The sequence below is a fragment of the Hibiscus syriacus genome, unplaced genomic scaffold (genome assembly GCF_006381635.1).
Source record: "Hibiscus syriacus cultivar Baekdansim isolate YM2019G1 unplaced genomic scaffold, ASM638163v2 tig00110610_pilon, whole genome shotgun sequence".
Taxonomy (NCBI): domain Eukaryota; kingdom Viridiplantae; phylum Streptophyta; class Magnoliopsida; order Malvales; family Malvaceae; genus Hibiscus; species Hibiscus syriacus.
In genome coordinates, this window is record NW_024062800.1 from 1,164,777 (window position 1) to 1,190,244 (window position 25,468).

The window sequence follows — 25,468 nt, forward strand, 5'->3', positions numbered from 1 at the left end:
TAAAAATAAATTAATAAAAATTAATTAATAAAAAATTTACCTCCATATTTCTCCGTAAAAAATCAAACACATGCTTTTGATCAAGCCTCAGTAATCCATTCATAATACCAAATAATCGGATTTTTAAAGTAATAAATAAACTGCTTAGAGGAAGAAATAAAGAGAATTCAGTGTGAGGATTTTGGGTGGACAGATAGCCAATTTATAAGAGTTCTAGCACCCCTTACTAAGTGAGATTAATGGGACCTCGTGTGCTGTAAGGCGCGGGATCCGTTGAAAAGACACTTCTCAACCTCATGTTCTATAGGACGCAAGGTCTTGGAATAAAATTTCAAATTTTGAACGCGATAAATTAGTGCGATGTTTCAATTTCTCGTGGACCTCATGTTTTATAGAACGTGAGGTCGTTTAACCTAATATTAAATTGTATTCTTTGAAAAGTATTTCTACGTTGGAGGAATCTCACACCTTATATAACATGAGGCCTTTACACACGTGTTGTAGGACGCGAGATAAGTAGTTTGGAGGTATTTTTTCCAATTAATGTTGTTTGATGGTTATTTGTTTAATAAATGAATTTTTGTGTTCTCTTTTATAAAAACGCCTAAAATTTTATCAACTAACCTGTCTAATATATAAAAAAAAAATCATGTGTGTTTCCCATTCAATGACTAAACTAAAATTTGGTCCTTGAGTTGCAACGAAGAAAACCTAGACGCAGACTAATTATTGAACTTAAGTATCATAATATAAAAGGGAGGAGACTGCATTAAGAATTTGAAAAACTTGTCTGCCCGTTACAATGCCTAATAAAAGATCCGAAAACTGAAAACATCACACGTGAACAAAAATACAAGCAATTTTCTACTCCTGGCTTCCTGCAAAGCCATCACGATTCTCTTGCTGCCAACCACCAAACCCTTGGCCATCTCGACCCATATCACCGGGGTGGAACTTGCCTCGTTTATGTTGTGACATATGATGTAGATGTGGCGGAGGCGGTGGCTGAACCTGCATTGGTGGCGGTGCCAATACGCCATCCCGAGGGTCTATTGCATTACTACCCTGCACAGCTTCCATTCCTTTGTTGGCTGATCGTTGGGGAGGAATCATAGGTAAACCTCCAGGATTTCGACCATAATCACCTTGATAATTTGCAAAGCCGTCTGGCATCATGTGACTACCAGGTGTAGCTTCAAAACGGACACCAGTTTGCCCTCCGTTCCAGGGCTGAGGATAAGCTGCAGGGTAATTTACAGCCCCAATTGGACCTGGTGGGAAACTCATATACGACCCTTGCTCAGAACCAGCACCTGGTGGAGCACCATAAAATGGTTGAGTCCCATCAGTTGGAAATGGAGGAACACCGTATGGTGTTAACATGGGGTTTGAATTCATTGGCATAGCAAACTTAGGTGGTTGTTGCATTGAATGCATAGGTGGGTATTCTGAAAACTGGCTCTCAGATAAATGCCCCTGTGACTTGTCTGAAAACTGACTCGATTCTGGTTGTGGGGTGCCCTGCCTGTCGAAACCTTGTTGAAAGTGGTGGTGAGGGCCAGTCCTATCAAAACCCGGGGGTTGGTTACTGTCCAGTTGTGGCTCTGATGGATAATTTTGCACTTGACCATATGCTGGTGGCCCCTTCGGCATCATTGGCCTTGGAGGCAGTGGTTCCCTCGGCTGTTGCCAACGAGCTTTGTCTTCAGCATCATGGAGCTGCGGGTTTGAACCGGGAGAAATGACAGGCCGTGGAGGACCTCGGACAGTGGAATCTGAACCTGTAGGTTGGTTACCACTATGAACCTCTGATTCTTTACCATCTTCCTTCTCAGCATTTGGCTGTAAAAGGTCAGTGTGGCTTGTATGGATATGAGATTCAAAGTCAGTCCTCTTCAAGAAAGATTTAAGACAATGAGGAGCTGCACATATGAAGATCCCCTCCATTATCTTGATCGTCTGAATCTTCTGTATACGTTCATCACAACTATGCAAAAGCATAAGAAAATTTAACTTTTTAGTCAATGGCAAATTACTTATGTTTAAACCGAATACAAAATTACTTCATGAAATAGCCGAAATTGGACTTCCACCAAAAACAAACACCTTCAAAATTTCCACATAATAATATGATCTTGCTCCAAGTGAAAGTGTGAAACCCTAAGAAACTATTTGATCTTAGCTGTTATTACTCATGAATACCATAAAAGAAGTAAATTGATAAACTAGATATAAAGTTCTACAATTTTTTGAGCACTACTTTGCATTAAAGAATTAAAAAAGTAAGCACTTACAGATAGCAAATTGAATCGCTCCTTGCACAATCAAGGCAGAAGGCATGCTCACAGGGGCTCTGCAAACGAGAAAAAAACATATATTTTCATATACAGAAAACAAATTCCAATTAATTAAGGAACTCACAACAATAATTTTTTAACAATTGAAGCCATCAGCCATTGATGAAAGTCTCACTACTAAAATTGTTTCAAATTTTCAGCTTCTGTCCGAATTTGACATTCAATACCTAGAAATTCCACTTCTGCTTCTTAGTCGATTTACAAATAACATCTTTAACAACAAGTTTTCACAGATCTAGATAAAGTATTCTGATTCCAAATGGTAATTATTAAAACGTACCAAGCGGCCGTATATCGCAATGGGAAAATCGCAGCGAACGCAGAAGTGTACACGCTCGCCAAGCTGGCGGCGGGATCTCCGACCGACGGTCTTCACGAGGGAGGAGGAGGTAGCGGCGCCAATGCTCTTGGCAACCGGAAGGTCGGCGAGGACGAGATGGTCGGGGCAGGCCACCGTCACCGTGTCCACGTGCAATGGCTTGACGGAACCGCCGGCATCCAAGGTCGGTCCCTTGCTGAGTCTGATTTGAAGCATGTTTCTCTACACGAGTTTCTTCGGCTCTCCCTTCTACGAAATCAAAATCGAACCACTCTGTTCCTCTTTTTCTTTTCTGCAGATGAAATCTATCAAATTTCGTTGGCTGGACAGATCGAATTTTGTTAAATAGTGGCTAGGACCGTTTTATTCATGAAACGACGGCGTTTTAACCTTTTCGTACTGCTTCACTAAGTCTTATGTTCGTATTGGGCTTTAAAACTTTTATCGATTGGGGCCTTTGATTATTTTTTTTTAACTTTGAAATATGTTGTATAATATTATTAGGTGTAGGGCAATGAACCCCTTGTAATTGCCCCCGATTCCTGGTCAAAGGTATGGGGGGGAAAGGCTTGAAATTTGTTAAATTTTTGGTGTGTTTTTTATTTGATTTTATGTTATTGGAATGGGGGCTTATATGGCTTCATTTACAGGCTTGTTAGTACAGAAAGGAGGTGCTTCCTTTACTAAAGTGACATAAGGTGATCGAGTTCACGCATTCTGATAGGCTTGCGATAATGGCCTTCCGACTTCCATTCAAAGACTAAGGTGCCATACCATTTATGAGCCAGATAGTCTAATCTTAATTGCAGGTATGTGAAGGATATGCTTGGCTGCATCCATAAACTTGCCATTGTAGAACGCGACCAACTCACGATTATGAGGTACCATGTTAAACACTGGAAGGAGAAAGCGATGGACAGTGAAGATCGGCGAAGTCAAGGAGGATGTCCGATCACCAATGGCCCCTAGAGAGACAGCCGCGTTTCTCAAGGCAATGGACTACCCTTCAAGCATGCCTGTCTAAATCATTGCAGGAGAAATCTATGGCAGCATTAGCATCACAATCTTCATTGCAGAGTATCCGACCCGAATGCCTTCTCTCATTCTACTCTGGCAACTGAGGAAGAGTTGGAACTGTTCAAGCCATAGAAAAAGAGGTTCGTCAATGGCAGATGCCTAGTCAAAACTGATGAAACATAATACTGTAAATGTAATTATTGTTTGGCAGCCTCAACTCTCCGGTCCCTATACACATGCACTTTCCTTAACAATCATGCCAACATTCTGATAAATATTGGATCTTAAATGAAGAACATCTGATTCAGAAAATCCAATTACAACAACATATTGTGTAATCCATCCCTCACCCAACTACCTACAGTTCTACGAGTACCGAAGGCTTGCCCACAAAACAGCCACTTAAGATGTAATGAAAAGAATCCAACAAACCTAAGCCAAATACATTTTATGCAGCCTCGGCCTCTTTTCATTAGTTCTTATCAATATTCATCGGTCACAAAGCTTCATAATCTACTAGAAAAAACAGTAAACTTCCGAAATTGCGTTCTCTGCCTCTAAACTACCACATCGAAGGTACATAAACCTGTTCTTTCAGATTTTGTGTAGCACCCTCAGTAGGAAAACCTCTCACGCCACCAATTGTCCACTGAGATATGATTCCCGCAGCAATTGCAAAGCGGAGCTGCCTCTCTAAGATATCTTGATTCTCAAACATCGCGGGGTAAGTGGTCAGTTTCCTTATAATACCGGCTACAACAGCATCACCAGAACCGGTTCGATCACAAGTGAACGGTGTTATTAGCACATCCTCTGTTCCTACAACGACGCCATCGAATGAAGGTGCATAATAATGTATTCTAAGTGTCCCATCAGTCACAAACAGGAATTTAAGACCATCATGCCACAACGGAGAGATTTCCTCACGCGTATAATGATGGTAGTCTCTCCTTTTCTTGGTTTGATCGAAACTTTCAGCATAGTATTGGGCCTGTAGTTTCTCTTCCTCTCGTAATACTCTTCATCCAGTAGAAACTCCAGCTCTTGCCTTGAAACCTCAATGATGTCTGCTTTGTTCCAGGCTTTCTTGATAATCTCCCTCGTTTCATCACGCGATCTCCACAAAGGTAACGGTAAATTCAAGTCGAAAAACACGAGCCCCCCAAACTTCTTAGACCATGCAATTGCTTTAAAAAGTGTAGATCCCATGGAAGGAGATGTTAAAACCTCTGAATTGAAGTGGAAAATCCTAGCCTGCATTAATGTTGGATGGCAAAACATCCACATTCAATCAAGAAACTCAATTTCAACCATATAGTCCACTTCAATCATCTAGACGAAATTGGTTTCCACATTAAGAGAATCACAGATTCATATATTCTCAAAGCATCAACTAATCAATTAACAATAAAGTACACTAACTACAGAAATGCTAATATAAGCCTAATCAATTTCACATCATCATAAATGTTCCAAGAACAAATGTAAAGGAAGTTCTAAATGCTACCTCTTTGAGAACAGCGAGATTCAATTCAGAGCTAAGAAGAGAATCCTCAGCAGATTCCTTAACAGTCTCCATCTTCAATTTCCCATTCTCATCAAACTTAACCTTCATATAAGTACACCCAGTCTTTAAATTCTGATCAAACTTAACACCTCTGGTTTGCACTTTCTCTTTATTCATCATCAGAACAAGCTCATCACCGAAGTCATCATCCCCAACTTTTCCCATAAACGCAGCTCTCCCTCCGAGCCTAACGTGGGATATCGCCACGTTGGATGGTGGTCCACCTGGAGCTCTCCCGAACTCCGGTGGATCCCATTGCAGCATTTTCCAGGTGGAGTATTTATCCGGGTGCATCGGTTCTTCGTTCACTCGAACCGTGGGTATAAACTCTTTTTGTGCAGCGCCAAAGCAGCATATCAAAGGAGGTTCCTCGTACGGAAAATCCATGACATCGTCGAAATCCCACAGCTCCTCCTCTTCTCCCTCACTTGAACCATTTTCAGTTTGGGTTTTTCTCCCGCCCCCTGTTTTCTTTTCCGTTGGAGTTTCTGGGGAAGATGAAGTTGGTTTCTTTTTCCTGCCTAGACGAGCTAGTTTTGGGGTTTCAATGGCTCCGTTCGTTTCAACCGAGGCTCTTGGTAAAGCTACGAACTTGGAAGATTTTAGAAACTGAATTCTTGGGTTCGGAGAATTCAAGAACAGTGAGAAAGAGTGAGGAAGTTGAAGAAGTGATGCCATTGTTTCTGTTTCAAATGTCGGGTTTATCCATGGGTTTTTTTTTCCTTGTCCTTGAACTGATAAATATTATCGGGTCGTTTTTTTTGGTTCTTAATTTTCGGGTCATGTAATAAAGTGTAAACTACATAGAAGACCACTAAACTATGGTAAAAAATCACTTTGACCATCTATGTTTCAATTTGATCAAACAAACTACTCAATTATTTAAATGATTCATTAAAGCTACTCTCCGTTAATTTTTAACGGATGATGTGACATGGAAATTAATGAAATTTGTTTAATTACACGTTTGGTCTTCAATACTTATATATTGTATCAAATTGATCCTAATTTTAGTTTAATTAAGTAAATTTAATCTCATAATCAAAAAAAGACACGTGTTATCATATAATTGAAAGTTTTTTTAATTTAAATTTATTTAATTTTAATTTTTTTTCTTCTAATAAAATGATAACACGTTTTAGTATCTGGTTGATGGAAAGACAAAGCACGAAGAAACAATCTAAATTGCCTTTGGCGTGAATTGAACTTGGGCAAGGGGAATAATAAAGGGAATTATTATATAAAAAAACCTATCAATTAATTTTTTTAAGAGTACCTCCCTTAATAGATGTGTTAGAAAAACAACTCTTAAACTGTATACATAGAACTAACTCGCGTCCTACCAAACGCGAGGATACACCTCGTTGTTTACACGACGCAAGGTACGATGCACTTTTCGGATGACTCAATTTAAAATGGTTATTTACTATCTCACGGTTAGTAGAAAGTGAAGTCCCCGAGATTTTGGCAAATTATCGTTCGCGAAAGATTTGAAATTTAAAATTTAGAAAGATTCCTCAAACCTCGAATTTCATATAACGTGAGGTACCCCTCGCTTTGGGAGAAGTGCGAGGACAGTTATAAATAGGGGGCTCTCACCCGAAATTTCTCACACCTTCACTCAAAAAAAATTCTCACACATATTTTATCTCTGATATTATTATGGCAGGATTCTTAAATGACGATCTTCTGCATGTATGTGATTATTGGCAGAGAAATCTGGAGTTAATTTTTATTTATTTACTTTGAATTATTTATTTATTTTTAATAATTTATTTATTTATGTAATAATTTATTTTTATTTATTTATTTATTTTGAATTTAGTTATTTATTCATTTATTTATTTGAAGGGATATGAACAATAGTTGACGTGTTATATCAATCGTTTCCCGATCCCTGATGTCGATATTATTCTATTTTTACACGAAGTCGATTTTGGTTACGTTGGCACCGTAATTTGTGGTACGAAGTTGCATATTCCATTGATAAATGTGATGCTACAATGGTGGAGACTGGAGACGCACACGTTTCATTTCCCTTGTCTGGAGGTAACTATTACCCATGAAGATGTTGCATATCATCTTGGGCTACCTGTTGACCGAGATCCTATTACCGATATTGCTCATAGGGACTAGAAACGTTTGTGTGATGAACTGCTCAGACTTACTCCAAGAGAAGACAATTTTGATGGAGGGAAGATCTACATTAAATTTTTGGACGATAATTTTTCGCAGCTACTTATCGACGCTGCTCCAGAAATTAAACATGTAAATTTTTAAATCTATGTTTATTTATTTTAATTTATTTATTTATAATATTTAAATTTTATTTTAGTTTATGTTATTGTAATTTTTCAACGATAAATTTTTAATCTATTCGCACCATTTTTGTTTTACAACAATTTGTTTATGCTCATATTTTACAAGTTATGGGGGATCTTGATGCCTAATAAATCTCGAAACAAAGTGCATCTGATGTGGTTATATCATCTACGCGTTTTAAGGGACGTTAAAAAAAGAGTTAGGGATTGGTAGTGTTGACCTTTTTGATTCGGGAGCGATGTAAAGTTGTTCATCCGAACAAACAAGCAATTAGAGTTTGTTTGATGTTGTTACAATCGTGGTCTTGGTTTCGAATGTTGTTTTTAGCGCTGATTCCTACATAACTAACCCTATTAGGATTTCCACTACTTCGGAGGTAATTAAAAATAACTTACATTTATATATTTAAATTAGTACATGTTTTTTTAGTTTTACAAACAATTATATTTTATTATATGAATGATAGATGGATCGCCGCACTAACTTACACCCACCTACCAAAAACTCTGTGTGATTTTAGATTGTCAATCGATAAGATAACAGACGAAGTAATCGATTTTATAATTTTTATTTGTAAATTAAATATCAATTTTTTATTCGAGTATATCTAATTTAGTCTAAAAATATTTTTGTAGTTCATGTGGACTCGTATAGTGACGATGTTATTAGATCGTATACTCCGGCTGAAATAGGTCTCACTTCACACATTTGGATGTCGGTGGTCTACTTGATAGTCTATGAGATAGTCGAGTGACAACGTGTTCATCGCGTATTGTAGCAATTTAATTGTGTCCAAACTATTCCACTACCACCAAAAAACTTGGACGCATGTATTGCCTAACGCGACAGGGGAAGACGAACATGGATTGGGCGGTGTATCATGACGATTGGGTGATGTAGTGGATACCGATGTTCGATAGGCAGGTTGTTTCTGAACCCACCTTGGCCTACGATATTTCAAATGATTACATCTTATGGTAGGGACAAAATGGGATGCCATATATACCGAACGAGGATAAGTGAGCACGAGAAATTTATAGGCCTCCCCCAAACCATATGTCGATACAACGTCCCCCGATGTAACACCATGCTAGAGGAGAATCAAGTCGGAGTAGACAAACACACACTGAAGCCTTATCATCAAGAACGAAACATGCACCTGTAGAGCATCAGATACCACTGACTGCACCTACATTCACCCACTCGACTCAGTTCAGCATATGGCGTCTCCGATAGAAAGTTTTTGTCGATACATTTCATTCCTATTCGACGACTGTTGTCCATTCTCATTGCCCCCATGCACCATTTGAACTATATTATTCGTCACCTCTGTGTGCATCTATTCGACCATTGGCAACAGACTTCGGATCTGACAGTATTGAGCATACGTGCCACAGAGCATGTTCTACACTGGTCTTGGTCTCAGTGGAAGTGGTGGTACTGGACATGTAGATGAGGGTGATTGTGATGGTGGTAGTTGTGGTGCTAATGATGATGAGAGTGCTGATGGTGCCCCCGAATATAGATTGATTCGATGAATCCTCGTTGGACTTGTCGTCCACCACAGTGCGGTACGAGTGGACATAGACATCATTAGTTGTTTAAATTTGTAATTTTTTATTTAATCAAACTTTATTTTCATTTTTAGTTAATCGAACTTCGTTTCTTTTAAAAAAATAGCATTTGAATACAATGTTATAGCTTTTTTTCAATTTGTTTAAATTATTAATTAACTTTAAATTATTAATTAAGTTTAAATTATTAATTTGTTTATCCTTGAACAATATGATAACTAGTTGTTCGATTTCATGCATAAATAACTTGGGAATCTTCATATTTACTAAAATTTATTTTAATAAAATATAATTAAAAACGAACTACATGAATTGTTTAAAGTTCTTTCTCCCGATGCTCACGGGCATAACGTAGCAGAACTGGCTCTTCGTCCTTATAGTCTTGTGATAATCGAGTTGCTCTTGCATTGCTTGTTGAATATGGTTCTTCCTTAAATGTTACATACAATTCGATGTTCATACCACCAACATGTGTGTAAGCTTTAAACATCTTTCTTAATCTTGGACCTGAAGGAAGTGTAGAAATAAGTTCAGGAATTGAACACAGTTGCAGAAAAATAAGCCATTAATCTTTGTTTTCTAAAGGTATTTCATCCAAATTGACACCAATTTTGTTTTATAGACATACTCTCTCCGAATCTCGCTCCTTTTATAATGCGAGACTTGCCACGTCAAATCAAATATTGTTGCCACGTCAGGAATCCCTAAGGACCTTGCATTTTACATAGCATGAGTTTCTTGCCACCTCAGCAATCACGACAGAACTCGTATTTTGTACATCGCAAGATTATTGATTATAAGTAACCCTCATTCTGATGATATTGTAAATTTCAACACGGCCTCTACTTATAAGAGGTTTTTCTTCTAGTGGAACAACTTGGCACGAAACTTATGCCAATATTGGAGCTACAAGTTATGCCACCCGAATAAAATGCCTTTTATAAAAGACATGCTATTCTCGACAAAATGCTTGTTTCATCAAAACTGCATACCAACAATGTTTATAAAATACATCCTCTTTTGGTGGCTTCCTCTGGAACTTGTCTTTCATATGGTATATTTATAAAGTCGATTAAACATGAGTAATCTAGCCTTCTTGGGAAACTCTACGAAGGCATCCTCTACTTATTCGCTCAAGACGTTGATCTGACAAATGGCACACCTCCACTCGTCTTCTTAGTTTTTTGACTTGCATTTGCTACGGAGGGCTTCTCGGGAAACTTCTCGTTCCATCAAATCCAGACATTCTCGGGAAACTAATCGTTTCTAAGAAGGCATCTTCTTCTAGTGGCATCCTCGACTTATCATTCGTGACGTGGATCTGACAGTGGTGGGCATGGCTTCCAAATTCCATTTTTATGCCCGATTCACTCTCCATCAAAGCCACGATGTTTCTAAGAAGGCATCCTCTTTTAGTGACATCCTCTACTTAAGGTATCAAACCCACAGACGACATACATCCACTCGTTCCCTTAAACTTATTGTGTTTTTTCATTGTACTACTTTTATTTTGAATAATTTTCAACACAATTATTATACCTTTTAAAAAATCTCGTATGTGCCGATACTAGTCATGTCTATCAAGCCATTTTAGCTTGTTCTGTATGCACAAAACCAAGCATTGAATACATTTTGTATCTTCTTATTCTTGCACAAAACAAGCTTTGGTACCATTTTCAACGCGATTTTTAACCCGCTTACAATAACTCGTATGTTTTTATATTAGCCTCAACTAGAAGATAAATTCTAATACTACGTGAAGAATCTTATAAATTAGAAAAATTTCGAGATTAAATACCTAAATATGCACCTTAACTTGCCTATAAGCACTTGTGGTTTATTGGAGAACTAAATACCTCGCTCTTTGGAAAACGCGAGGTATGTTAAATCTATTCACGATAAAATTCTTGAGAAGTTTCAATATCTCGGAGACCTCACGTTTTGCGAACCGCAAGGTATTAAATAACCATATTAAATTGATTCCTCTGACAAGTGAATCGTACCTCACATCGTGTAAACAACGAGGCGCGTCCTTGCGTCTGGTAGGATGCGAGTTAATCCTACGTATATAGTTTGAGGAGTCTTTTTCTAACAAATCTGTTAAGGGATGTATTCTTAAAAAAATTAATTAATTGGGTTATTATATATAATAATGCCATGATAAAGGACGCGCCATCCACTAAGCTACCCATGCCATTGGGCTTTGTTTTACACAATATATATATATATATTATACTTTAATCAATGCCAGAAGACAAGGATATTAAATGGATATTGTTTATACATATTTTAAACTTTAATTACTGTAATATTAAAAGGAAAATTGGACTGAAAATTTTTATATTTATAAATTAAATTTAATAATTCTTTTTATATATTTATAATTCATTAAATTGAGTTTTTTAAATTTAATTAATACTTTTTTATTTTTATAAGAAATAAAATATACAAATCATTTATATTTTAGGTATTTTTTACAATGGTGCTATAGTTTAAAATGTTTAATTTAAAATTGATTTTAATTATGTTAACATTATAACTTAAATTACAAATTTTGAACTACATAATTCTATAAAAATAATTCATATATAAATAATTTATATATTTTATTTTTTTCAATAAATAACATAAAATTGTTAATTAATTTTTTTTTTAAAAATTTATTTAATGATTGTATTTATAACCAGTAAATTATAAACATAAAAATAATAATTATAAAATATAGTTTATAAATATAAAAATCTCAACCCGGTTTTTTCTTTTAATTTTGTAGTAATTAAACTTTAAAATATGTATAAACTATATGTACTTAATACTTAAATATATGTGTTAGGTTGGGTTGGTTCAATGGCTCCGTCTATCACTTTTTTTCACCCTTTCCCCAGGTTCAATTCACGTTGGAACCATCTTAATCTTATTTCTTCATTGCTTTGCTTTTCCTTCAACCAGATGGTGATTGGAAGAAAAATAATTAAAATTAAATAAATCTAAATTAAGAAAGAAAACTTTCAATCATATGATGACAGTCGAGGATTAAATTTATTTAATTAAACTGAAATTAAGATTAAATTGATAGAATATATAAAAATTGATGACCAAAAATGTCATTATAAAAATTTCATTAACTGCCACGTCATATTTTTTATTAAAAATAATTGAGTGCTCTGTTTGATCAAATTAAAATATTGGTGGTTAAAGTGATTTTTGACCATAGTTTAATGATCTCCCGTGTAGTTTACCCTAAAGAAAAGGACAAATCCAAAGGATAAACCTGCTCGATGGATGTGTAAAAAAAAACATATCCAACGAATGGACAAATCTGTACGTCGCAAACCGTAACACACTACTAAAACGATCATTTAAACACACTACTAACTAAATTACTCTTGTTAAGTAAATATTAAAAAGGGAAATTATAAGTTTAATACTTTCATTGTCATTTTTATTTTGTTTTTGTACCTAAATTTTATTTTATTTTTCAAAATCATTAATGACAATGATTTTCTTTTATTAAGCTAAAGTGATTACAAAGTAGTATATGTTCTATATACTCTCAACCATTTTGACAATAAACGCATTATTGCAACTGTTGGTGCTTGAACCCGTAACCTCTAGGAACAACAACGATTCTTTTAACCATTAAGATAAGTTGGTTCGTACATTACAATGTTGATGTAACATTACATTTCATTTTTTTATTTCCACGTCACATTTTCATTTATCCGTAAGCATTTTTAATTAATTTATCCAACTATGGCGATAAAATAAAAGAATTGTTCTTACTCTTAGCATGAATTGAACCTGGGCCTCATAGGTAAAATTCAAAGCACTCAATCATTGAGTTAAACTAACCATTTAATTTGATTTTACCACATTTTTCATTTAACTTATATAATAATATCACCACAAAATTAATATTTTTAGATGATTATAAAATTCGAATATGTGACACTTTAAATTAATGATTGAAAGTTTTGTCATTAAACATTAATGCGAATATATTTTTATTATATTAAACTTAGTAGTTATATAATTATTATTAAAAAATAATTAAATAATTATAAATTTATATTAAAATAAAAAAATAAAGAATATTTTCCACTTTATTTAAAATTAAATAATTATTTATATAAATTTATATTAAATTATTCTATAAAATAAAATTTATAATATTATAAAAATATTTTAAAATATTTATTTAATTTTTAGAATCATATTATTTATTTATTTTAAGAAATATTAACTTTTATATGAAATAATATTATATTTAAATCATCTATATAATTTTAAATAATATTATACGAAACGAAAATAATGGTTGGATACCAAACGTATAATTTACCCTAAATTTTAAATGATGTAAAATTAAATAAATAATTTAAGAACAATATTATTTCAAATATATAAATAATATTATTTTAAAAATTTAATAAATTTTTTATAAAAATATATAAATTAATGAATTATTATTTTTTGATTAAGCTAAAGTGATGATAAAGTAGTATATGTTATGAATATTCTCAACTATTTGACAATGAACATTCAATCACCCTACTGCAGTCGTTGGTTCTCGAACTCATGACCTCTAGGAACAACAACGATTCCTTTAACCACTGAGGTAAATTGATAATTGTAATTATTATTTTTATTTCTAAATAAAGCGAAAAATTAGTCTTTTAATTTAATAATGATATAAGTATTAAGTTCAATACAAAATTCATATTGTAGTTGAGTGACTAAACTTTCGGTTATTAATTTAAAATGTGGTGATATTGTTATATAAGTTAAATAAAAAATGTGGTGATGTTTAACCAAATGGCTAGCTTGGGATAATGGTTGAGTGATTTGTTTCTTAGGTAAGAAACTCAAGTTTGATTAATACTAAAAACAAGGTAATAAAATTAATTAAAATTAATTTTTAAAATAATTGAATAAAATTAAATAAAAAATAATGAAAAATAATGAAAAAAGTGATGTGATAATTAAAAAAAGTGACATGTCATGTCACATAAATTGCCTTAAATAGTTTAAAAAAATATTAAAGTTTAGATATTAAAATGAAACAAAGTGATAATTTAGATACATGCAATTTACTCTTTTAATATTTATTTAATGAGGATAATTTAACTAGATGTGTGTTTCGGTGTATGACGTGAGCTGTAAAATATTCCTCCAACGGATACACCTGCTCGATGGATGCGTAGGAAAAGAATATCTTATTAGTTAGATTAAAACTCGATTATTTTCAAAAAAAAATAAATATTTTTGACTCAATTCGATTCGATTGAAAGCTCATCCCTATCCATATGGCCTATCGAACTGAAAGGGAACTTCTACAGTGCATCAGTCTTAATATAAGGCTAAGGAAAGACTCTACCAGTTTTGTTATTATTTTTTTAATAAAACCGGTAAAAAATTATCTAAGACATTATTATTTCTACCTAAAACATTAATTTTTTTTAATATTTCCAATAATGTGCCCAATAATAACAAAATCGGTAGTGTTTTACCAGATATGTTAACAAAACCGGTAAAGCTCTCAATAATAACAAAACCAATAGAAATAATAACATTTCTAGTAATTTTTTACCGGTTTTGTTAAAAAAATATTAACAAAATCGATAACGTCTTTCCTTAACCGTATATTAAAACTACTGCACGTGAGACTTTCTCGAACTGAAATCGGCTGTCGTTTTGCAACATTCTTGTATCAGGTGAGAAAAAATCCCACTCGGTTAAGATTACCGTACCATGTGCCGTTGCATGTCGAGGAGAACCCTATTTCGATCTTACTAACCGCTGCTGCACCGGAAGTTGACTTGGATGGATCATTGATATGCAGTTTCTGTGGAGTATTAGAGTTCGATTCTTCACCATGTGCACTGATGAAGGTGTACTGGAAATATGCTCGGTTTCCATGTGTTTGTTGCACCTGGGCTTGGCTGGCTACCATGTGAACACTTGGTGCTCTAATTCTACATCATGACACCATAATCCTTCCTCTCTAACCCTTTCCTTTTAATCTCTGTACTCTTTTCAAGTGTTTTAATCGGAAAAGATGCGTGAAATCCTTCACATCCAGGGAGGCCAATGCGGCAACCAAATCGGTGCCAAGTTTTGGGAAGTGGTCTGTGCCGAACACGGCATCGACTCGACCGGGAAATACCATGGGGATTATGATCTTCAACTTGAGAGGATCAATGTTTATTACAATGAAGCAAGTTGTGGAAGGTATGTTCCCGGGCTGTCCTCATGGATCTTGAACCAGGTACCATGGAAGGTCTGACCTAGTAACAATTATGGTCAGTTAGGCATCGATAAACCCACCATTTCATGTTGCCAGGTAAAAAAAAAGGGCCTTATTATAAATGCAGTAAGTTGTTGCATTAAAGAGAGAATCTGGACAATGTTTTTTTGTGTTGTTTATATAATTTAAACTTTAAAATAATGTTTAAAATATTAAATTTTTATCATTCAACTTAATACGATGCAAATAAACCAAATAATTTTAATAATTAAATATTTTTTTGTCTTTTAAAATCTTGAATTCAAACTATATATTTGTAAGAAACTATAAAATAGGATAAACTACTTCAATAATCAGTTAATTATAAAAAATAATTTAATCAATAATTTATTATCAAATTATTTTTTTATTATTTTTATTAAAGTTATGTAAATACCCTTCAATGGTTGGTGTTCGAACCCACAATTTTTAAAAGTAACAATGATATTTTTAACCACCGAAACCAATTGATTCATACATATTACAAGATTTTGAGTTTGATTCTTTCATGCTATAAAATTAGTTTTTCCTATTTTGTAACATTATCTTATTAAAAAAAGGTAATTTGCAGCGTTTCGTACTAAATTTTACTCTCTTCTATTTTACTCATCGTACTTTCATTTTTTTTAATTTACTCACTGAACTTTACAGATTGAATCATTTTACTCACTCTGATGTTAACTTTTTAACGGTGTTATGATATGACACAAACATCAAAACGACGTTGTTTTGAAAAAACTCAAATATACACCAAAACGATGTCATTTTAAATCGTTATCTTCCCCCCCATTTTCCCTATTCTTTGCAAATAAGGTGACCAGTAGTCGCTTCTGGCCACCATGTCATTTTTCATTCCGATCACTGTCTACTATCTTTGATAGTGGTTGTTCAGTCTCAAAATTCATGGGACGGTTCATCTCAACCTCCTGAGTCCGAATCTGGTGGTTGTTTCAACGGAAAAAATCTTAAAATCCGTGAATCTCAATTGAAACATTTAAGCTTCCTCACTTTCAATCTCTAATTTTTGGACTTCGGAGCAAGTTCCTACAAAATGGAGGTCAGATTCAGACTCAAGGTGTCGAGGCGAAACGACCCACGGAATTTAGGATCGAACGATCACCATCTATGGCGGTCGATGGTGGCCGGCAGTGGCATCTGACCACCTTATGTTTTTATTTTATAATTGGGTGAGCAAAATAGGAGATGGTAAAGTTTAGTGCGGAACAATGTAATTCAACCTTTATATTTTCAGTTATTTTATATTAAATAATAATAAAAAATGGTACATCATCACAACGTTAGAGAGATAATAGATGAGTGAGTAAATTAGAAAATTAAAAGTACGAATATGAGAGAGAATACAATTCAATTAATAACAATATAATTTACCTATTAAAAAAAGATCGTTGAATCAATACTTGTCTTATCAGTCACGATTACTTGGTTAAGATTTTTCTTTAGAGACGAAAGACATCCTATTGGTGACGATTATTGCATATGAGCATAATCAAATAATTTATATTATGGTGTCGTTTTTTTAAAATGGTTCTAATTTTTATTTTTGATATTTCTATATTAAATTTTATAATATATTTTTTTAGAAATAAACTGAGGTATCATTTCACCGACTATCTCCGGCTTTACTAATAAATTAACAATTCTTTAATTATAATAACTAATTTAATAGTATCTTAGAAAGTAATTGATTTAATTGCAAATTTTTTTGTCAAGATGATAACACTTTAATTATAATTTTAATACAAATTTAAAATTTAGTTCGGAGCAACATTTCAACTGATGGTCAATTACGTACGATGTGAACCCCCTTTTTTTATAAAAAGATGTTAAATAATGAAAATATAATGAATGTATCACAAAAGTGATGATAATTGATAGAATAATCAAATTCAAATAATAATCTATGATACTATTTTAGAATAGATTCAAAATTTAATTGTCAAAGATTTTTTTATTTTATTATCATAAACTAATATTTCTTAATTTCACGTAAGTTCTTAGCATTAAAAAAGGGGTAAACTACGCATTTAGTACCTAAAGTTTTACTTTTGGTATGTTTTAGTACCTTAACTTTCAATTTTTACAAAATCATACATAAAGTTTAGTTTTGTTTCATTTTAGTACATTGTCGTTAAAAACTTAACGGCAGAATTGGCATGACATTTTTTAATTATTTTTTATTTTTAAATTATTATTTATATTATTATTTAACTAATTTTATGCAACTAATAAGGGAGATAGAACACAACCATTTGAGCTGGATGGATGATTTAACTTTTTTGCCAAATTCTATATTTAACTTATATTTAACTACCACTATAAAAGAAAAGAAATTTATTAGATTTATGAATCAAACTTATAACATTTCACAAAAATATTCAAATATTTAGGCATTATATCAGATTAAGAGTTGATTTAATATATACTAATTAAAATAAAATATTTTTTATTTTATTTAGAAATAAGAAAATAGTTAAACAACTATTTAAAATTATTATTTATTTATTTAAATAATCAATTAAAAAAGTTAAATTAAAATAAATATTCTATCCTTAAATTATTTATTTTCATAAATAATTATATATTAAAAATTTATATTTAAATAAATACAATAAACTGTATTTTATATAAAAAAATTAAATATATATAATTTTAAAATATTCATGATATAATATAAGTTTTTATAATATTTATTGTTAAAATTGTAAATAATTTGAAATATATATTCTATTATAAATAAATATACAAATTTAATATATGTTAAACATGTGTTCCGGTTACTCGCCTAGCTCAGATAGTTGAGTGTCCTAACTTCTTCCGGTATAACAGGGTTCGAATTGCAGCAGACTCACTTAAACAAATTTTTTGTTTGTTTTGTTTCTAATAAGGTGGTAACACGTGTCATCACCTTATTAGTTGAATAAAATTAATAAATAATAATATAAATATCAATTTTAAAATAAAAATAATTAAAAAATATCACGTCAGTTTTACCGTTAAGTTTTAAATGCGAGATACTAAAATGAAACAAAAACTAAATTTTAAGTATAATTTTATAAAAATTAAAAGTTTATATATTAAAATATATCAAAAGTGAAACTTTAGCCGTAGTTTACCCTTAAATAAACCCTCTCGTCACAAGTATGACAATATAAATGATACCATAGAGAATGAGTTGGAAGCTTGGGTAAAACGGTAAAATTGGCTCAATACCATAGGCGGACGAGTTTACCTTGCTCTAATGGGTTAATTTAGACCCATCAAAGTCTATAGAAATAGCGGCAGCTTTCCCGCCAATCCAGCCCAGTGTTAATTTTAGTATTATGAATCGACTGTCTCAAATATCAGTCTCAAATTACGAAAAACCCCTCCCCCTTTTCCCTCTCTTTCTCGAACCCATTAAATTGGAATTCAGAGCACGAAGAAAATTCAATCATTAACTATAATTTTTAAATACATTTCTTCTCTATAGTATTCGAATTCAAAAGTTATGTTGCATAATATGTGCATATATTATCAATAATTTGAAATAATTATGAAAAAATATTATATTATAGCACCTTAAATTATTAAAAATATATTTATTAAAATATTCATAAACTTCTCAAATCCATTATTAATTAAATTATATCTCAATAAGCACACTAGAACCCACAGTGTCAATAGGGTAGTAATTTTTTTTACTTTGTGCTTCTATCTTTGGATATTTCATATTTATTAGAAATTGAGAGGAAAACAAAGTCCAAATTTGACTCCGACAGTGAATAGAATGATGGACAAATCCGTAAAGAGAAAAAGCTTCGAGGACAAAATTGTCAAACACGAAGGTCTCCCAACGACAATTTTCCCGATAAAAACTATTTTTCAATTTGTTATGTAACAAAGACTCCTTGCCGTTAAGTCTGATACTCGAGTGACCGTCATCACCCAAACGCTAAATGGAAACGGAACTGGAAACCGTTGGAAACGGCAACGGAACGACCGTTACTGAAATCAAAGTCCCATCACCACCGCCCCTAGATGGCGGCGAAGCGGCCGATGAAGGAAACGATTGCGAACGCCGTGAAGATTCGGCGGTCGGAGGGCGAGTGTGTAAACAGCGAGTGAAGGGTCCTTGGTCGCCTGAGGAAGATGCGACACTGAGTGAACTCGTAAGCAAGTTCGGGGCGAGGAATTGGAGTTTGATTGCGCGTGGAATCGCCGGCCGTTCTGGCAAGTCGTGTCGGCTTCGTTGGTGTAATCAGCTTGATCCGGCCGTTAAGCGCAGGCCATTTACTGGTACGAAGTCTATACATTTGCTCATTTTTCTGTGATCTTTCGATGTAGTTATCTATTTTTCTTAATGTTTAGGAGTTGCTTGAATGTTTTTTGCCTGTTAGATTTATGTAATGATTTGAAGTTAAGAGATGCTTTCCGAAGTTCAAGATTATTGCCTTTTTTATTTGTTTGAAAACTACAAACTCTTAAGAACTGTGGTTTAAGTGAATCATCATATGATTTCCCCAAAATTTCTCAATGCTGACCTCTTTTGTTTAATGTCGAAATTGAAACAAAGCAGCTAGCTCTTGCTATGTTAAAGCTTGAATCACATGTTTCTTGTTGAAATTGGGGCTAGAGGAATCTAGTTGCTTGGAAATGGCAATAGTTTTTGGCAAGCATTACGGAAACTGCTTGTATTTTGGGCAAGTGTCATTACTTACAAGAAAGTAGCAATCTTCATATCATACACTTGGTATTCGAGCAGAAATAATATGTATCAAGTCAATGAACATTCTGCTCGTAGTCACATGGCGGCAGTGAGTATTAGTTTGCAATTTTCATATTTATGCATTTCTGTGGTTAGTTTGTGTGTTTCGATTTATTAACATTTAACTTTTTGACAATAGTTTATTTAGTTCTTTCGGATAAATCGAACTGATAATCAAGTTTTCTGCAGATGAGGAGGATCGGTTGATAATTTCAGCTCATGCTGTACATGGGAACAAATGGGCAGTGATTGCAAGGCTTCTACCCGGGAGAACAGATAATGCTATTAAAAATCATTGGAATTCCACATTGCGGCGCCGATACATGGATCTTGGCAAAATAAACCCAGAATCTGCAAATATGGTGGACGATGCTGGCTTGGACAAAAACAAGGCATTATCTGAAGAAACTCTGTCTTGTGCGGAGGACAGTTCATTCAGATCCCTGGAAGTAAAAGATGTAAGCTCTTCAGAAAAGTTAAATAACCAATCAAAGGGAAAAGCACCAACAAGGACTCAATCTAGCCATGAATCAATTGAACAGCCTACTCTTTTCCGACCTGTAGCCCGTATCAGTGCTTTAAACGTTTACAATAACATGGACAGACCAGAATTTGTTTCACCTTATTCAACCCCAGTTCCAGTGTTAGGCCCTTCTTTTCAAACATCAAAGCCAGAAGTTGGGATATGCAAATTGCTGGAAGGAGTTTACACCAATCGTTTAGTGCATCCGCAATGTGGTCATGGCTGTTGTGGAACTCAAAATGGTCAAAGTAAGTCATTGCTGGGGCCAGAATTCGTGGAATTTTCAGAACCTCCATCTTTTCCGAACTATGAGTTGGCTGCAATAGCCACTGATATAAGTAACCTTGCTTGGCTGAAAAGTGGATTGGAAAATAGCAGCGTCTGACCAGTGGATGTTGCAGCTGCTGGTACAACTCCTCATAGATCTCTAGTGCACATGGGACATTTTGAGGAGAGCCGAATGGGTGATCGTTTAAGTATCGAAGAGAAAAACAGCAAGCTAATGGGCACTATGACCAACCTGCTGTCAACATAGAATGAGGCAATTGTACTTATAAATTGAGATAAAGCGGTCAGAAAAATGGTGAAGAATGGCAGTCTTAGCTTGGGAGTAATGCTGGAATGGGATCCTGATTTCTTGTGTTCAAGGTAAATGTCACGCGTTACTAAATCTTAAGAAAGACTTCATTGTTTCATGTTCGTTGCAATGCTTGACCCAGACACTTAAATGGGCATAGTAGTTGATAAGTTTGATACGGGGGAGCTTGTTTCCATTTTCATTTGATCAACTATTCCTTTTAACATCCTTGTACCAGCAAGAACCGATGACAAAGTTAGGAAATATTGATGTACAATCTAATTACTACTATTCATCCTTTTCCCCCTTAACTTTGCTAGTATCTCAAATGTCTTTTCTAGTGTCCATATTGGCCTTAAATCGTATTCTAGCAGGAGAAGGGGTTGTTCAAGGTCTGAACTCGAGATTGAGTGTCAAATAAAGAGTCGATATCAACGCAAATCCTTTGCTACTATACCAGTAGCTTAGTTGACGGTTTTTCTGATAGTATACCAGTATGTGGCAAAGACATATCTTATCCTAGAATGAATTATAGTGGGGAAAAGCCTCTAATTATGATTCATATTGAACTTGAACTCTTTGGTATTTAGGATTGCAGAAAGTAGATGAGAACATGGGCTTTTAGATTAAATGTTCACGTCTTGTGCTTGAATGACTTTTGATGCCAGAGAATAACATGGGCTGTGGGACAAAGAGTAAAGTAGGTTTCATGTGGTTTAATTCTGAAGTAGAGCTGCAACTGCCTTGATATTTAGTTTCGTTAGATTCAAACAGTTAAGGAAGGGCAATTACGTTTATTTCCTTTGATAGAAAATGAGAGTGAAAGGCTCTAAAGCTGGTGATGGTGAGTTAATATAAAAGTGGAAGACATCAGCTTGCACTAATAGCAAGTGCCCATTACTAGTGAAAGAAACACGTTGATGTACCCTTTCCAGGTCCACTGTCACTCCTTACATGTCATACTAATCTTTCCAGGGTTCAAACCCTGAAAGGAACACATGCTAGGGGCTGCCTGAAAGAGGGTGAACATGTGTAGGAGAAAAAATTTTACGCACAAATAATTTTTAAAATATATAATCTATGAAAATAATTTATGTAATTTTAAAATATTTTATATGATAAATTTTAAAATATTTTAAAATATGATAAGATATAAAACTTTTAAACTCACAAATAATTTGTTAATCATATAATTATATATTAATAAAAACTATAAATTTACAAAATGTAGAATAAATATTTCATATTATAGCAAAAAAATATTAAAATTTTAGTTTTAAAAGTATAAAAATTATAATTTTTACATTTAAATTAGAAATATTTTTTAAATACATATTTTATCAATAAATTATAACTTTAAAAAATACTTCTAATCTGAAAAAAAAAGACTTTTCATAAAACGAGTTGTAACTAAGTGATACTTCCTCGACAAGCAAATTTGTAGTTGGCCTCGAAATTCCATTGTCATGAAAGTATCGTGCGATCTTGAAGGAGTATGCCAACCTAAATTCTTGACCGCCAGATCATCATCAAGATTCACACACCACTATACTGATAACATCGGACGTACAGATTCAGCTTAGAACAGAGATCCTCAAGTACTAACACCAAATCTTCCAACAACTTTGTTTTCTCTGTCTTCCATTTTTAATCAATCGTATTAATAATGTAAAGAAAAAGAAAAGAAATTGATTCTCGGTTCTGTGTGGACTCACCCCACGTTTCTGTTTTCATTTGTTTTCATTTTCTTTAAGCCTCTCTCTCTCTCTCTCTCTCTCCTTTCTATGCATTTGAAAAGCCATGGCTCTGTGAATCTTTGCCATGTTTTCACCTTTTGGTTCTTTGGGTCAGTCCTTATTTTCTTCCTTTTTACAAGTTTTTCATATTTAATGTAAACGTTAATGGAGGTAAAGGGTCACCTAATCCAATAGCAACTTCTTTAAATTCTCACATTTTATTCTTTAAAACCCTCACAAAGCTTCAAACTTTGGCACCATTGATGGCCTTCAAAGCTTCGAACTTTAACCGCTTTACACACTTTTTTTAATTCCAAGAATGTCATCATTAGAGATTTCCCACTTCGATTTAGAGCAAGGTACTCACCGCCGGAACGGGAGTGATATGAGCGCGGATGAGGCTAGCGTATGCTTCTCCGACGCCGACGAGGGCTCTTGCTACTCTCAGTTCTATTCCACCACCGGCGGTTCCTACGATGATTGCGGTTCAGATGGCGAAATCGGTGACGTTTCGGGTTCCGGGAGGGTATCTTCGGTGTCGGATTGCTCGGTGGTGGTGCAGATTCAAAACGGAGCTAATGAAATCAAAGTGCATTCGGCTAAAGTCGAGAAAGATTGTAGAATTTGTCATTTGGGTTTAGAGAGTAACAGCCATGAATCCGGTGGTGCTATTGAATTGGGTTGTTCTTGCAAGGATGATCTTGCTGCTGCTCATAAACATTGTGCTGAGGCTTGGTTTAAGATCAGAGGGAATAAGTAAGCATAATTCAATTCTAATCTCAACCCTTTTTAGAGTAAATTAACCACCTTTTCATGGATCATTATTGATATTTCTGTGTATTACTCTTTTGATGATTGCTTGATAATTAAAAAAAATGATTATTTTAGGTGTTAGACTGTTAGTTTCACTATAGTTGTAAGGTGAAAACATGAGACATTTGCTTAATTGGAAAGAAAGTAAAACAGATTACATTTATAAAGCATCTTCAAAGTAAAGCTAAAGACTAAAGATTTGACTATTTGTGCTTTGTTTGACTACACCGACGATTCTTTGCTGGTTATGTGCTTAATTTTGAGGTTTAGGAATCTCTAGCTTTTCTTCTTTTCTCCTTTATGTTCACTCTCCATGTAGGAAAATGGTGCTTCGACATTTTTTTTATTAATCAACTGTCTGATCTTTGGTCTAAGATCGTTGTTTGGTGGTGCATCGCTTTGGATATTTTTAATTCGCAAGTTGCAGATTCTAGATTTCTTGCTTGACATGGTTAGGGATATTTGATATCACTAATGTTTTAGTTACCGAACCATTGGCCCGAGAAATTCATTGATTCTAGACTTTCAGCAGATTTTACATTGGCATGTTCTGCACCTCATGTATGTCTGGTTCGGGGTTGTGTTTCAGTGAAACGGTTGTTGATACAATGACTACCACGATCACAGTGGGCCGAATGGTGTTTGTTAGCTATTTGAACCACCATTATTGACCTTTATAATTGATTAGGTAAGGATTTGAAATGCCTCACTGACTAAATTTACTGGATTTCGATAAGAATTTACAAGCTATCCGTATATCCTGTCAAATGAAAGGTCATATGCAGCCAAGTATTTTCTGATGTATTTGATACAAGAGGGACCGATGTTTGGTATCGATGAAGATTGTCTATGATATCCGAGTTAATTTGCAAGTGTTGAAACTACGAACAACTATCTGAATAGAGGAGCATGGTTTATATTTGTAGCTCATTAAATCTGTTAAGTTGTATGATTTGTATCTCATTCAACGTCATTAAGAAACACCCTTATCTCGAATGGCATATTGGATCCCCCTTGTACTCGAATTTTATTTCTTCTTTTGTGAATTATCGTACCTTTCCATGTACTCATTCAATTTTCTCAATTCTTTTAGGACCTGTGAAATTTGTCATTCTATCGCACGCAACGTAATTGGAGCTGATGAGATCGAGGCGGCAGAGCAACCAAACGAAAACAGTTCTGCTGCAACAGATGCTGTCTCAGGAGCAGTATCCTATTCAGAGTCCCAAAACTTCTGGCATGGTCACCGCTTCCTCAACTTACTCCTTGCGTGCATGGTGTTTGCTTTAGTCATATCTTGGCTCTTCCACTTCAGCGTGCCATCATCCTAAAACTTCTTTCCGCGCACGGTTGAACGATGGCAAGAAGAATGAAAAATAAGCAGAATTACTGTAAAGGATCCTCGGAAACTTCTTGTTGTGATGATGAATAATGGAAATACGAATTATATACGCCTCTCTTCTCAATACGTGTATGAAGCTTGTTGTATACTTGTATTATGCACATTCATCTTAGTTATCTCTGGTTCGTATAATCGTTGTCGCTTCATTGTCGTCGGGGTGCTGTTTGTTTGACCAGATTTAATTTTATTCACGGCTGTGACTTCTGGGAA

General features: G+C 34.1%; 3 protein-coding genes and 1 pseudogene across 4 annotated transcripts; 2 read left to right on the forward strand and 2 right to left on the reverse strand.

The window, feature by feature from the left end:
* Nucleotides 1-767: 767 nt before the first annotated feature.
* Nucleotides 768-3,014, reverse strand: LOC120135439 (E3 ubiquitin-protein ligase HAKAI homolog). 2 transcript variants are annotated; one of them, XM_039151702.1, is made up of 4 exons: nt 2,638-3,014; nt 2,295-2,353; nt 1,146-1,987; nt 768-1,073 (listed from the first exon to the last, which is right to left on the reverse strand). In XM_039151702.1, exons 1-4 carry the CDS (start codon nt 2,890-2,892, stop codon nt 865-867), a joined length of 1,365 nt encoding a protein of 454 aa, XP_039007633.1. In that variant the 5' UTR covers nt 2,893-3,014; the 3' UTR covers nt 768-864. The 2 variants fall into 2 exon arrangements, with proteins under 2 accessions (XP_039007633.1, XP_039007632.1); XM_039151701.1 differs by having other exon boundaries at nt 768-1,987.
* A 1,241-nt stretch (nt 3,015-4,255) lies between these two features.
* On the reverse strand, nt 4,256-5,967 carry LOC120135471 (annotated as a pseudogene).
* Nucleotides 5,968-19,326: 13,359 nt separating this feature from the next.
* On the forward strand, nt 19,327-21,663 carry LOC120135436 (transcription factor MYB1-like). The gene is made up of 2 exons (XM_039151696.1): nt 19,327-19,738; nt 20,397-21,663. Exons 1-2 carry the CDS (start codon nt 19,399-19,401, stop codon nt 21,113-21,115), a joined length of 1,059 nt encoding a protein of 352 aa, XP_039007627.1. The 5' UTR covers nt 19,327-19,398; the 3' UTR covers nt 21,116-21,663.
* A 1,425-nt stretch (nt 21,664-23,088) lies between these two features.
* Nucleotides 23,089-25,301, forward strand: LOC120135659. Its single transcript, XM_039151894.1, has 2 exons — nt 23,089-23,799; nt 24,950-25,301. The coding sequence occupies exons 1-2, from the start codon at nt 23,363-23,365 to the stop codon at nt 25,185-25,187; spliced, it is 675 nt and encodes a 224-aa protein (XP_039007825.1). The 5' UTR covers nt 23,089-23,362; the 3' UTR covers nt 25,188-25,301.
* The last annotated feature ends 167 nt before the right edge of the window (nt 25,302-25,468 follow it).

Coding starts and splice junctions, on each gene's coding strand:
- LOC120135659 (XM_039151894.1), top strand. CDS start 23,363: ATGTCATCATTAGAGATTTCCCACTTCGATTTAGAGCAAGGTACTCAC. Junction 23,800..24,949: donor TTTAAGATCAGAGGGAATAA/GTAAGCATAATT, acceptor CAATTCTTTTAG/GACCTGTGAAATTTGTCATT.
- LOC120135439 (XM_039151701.1), bottom strand. CDS start 2,892: ATGCTTCAAATCAGACTCAGCAAGGGACCGACCTTGGATGCCGGCGGT. Junction 2,354..2,637: donor TTGCGATATACGGCCGCTTG/GTACGTTTTAAT, acceptor TCTCGTTTGCAG/AGCCCCTGTGAGCATGCCTT. Junction 1,988..2,294: donor AGCGATTCAATTTGCTATCT/GTAAGTGCTTAC, acceptor GCTTTTGCATAG/TTGTGATGAACGTATACAGA.
- LOC120135436 (XM_039151696.1), top strand. CDS start 19,399: ATGGAAACGGAACTGGAAACCGTTGGAAACGGCAACGGAACGACCGTT. Junction 19,739..20,396: donor TAAGCGCAGGCCATTTACTG/GTACGAAGTCTA, acceptor AGTTTTCTGCAG/ATGAGGAGGATCGGTTGATA.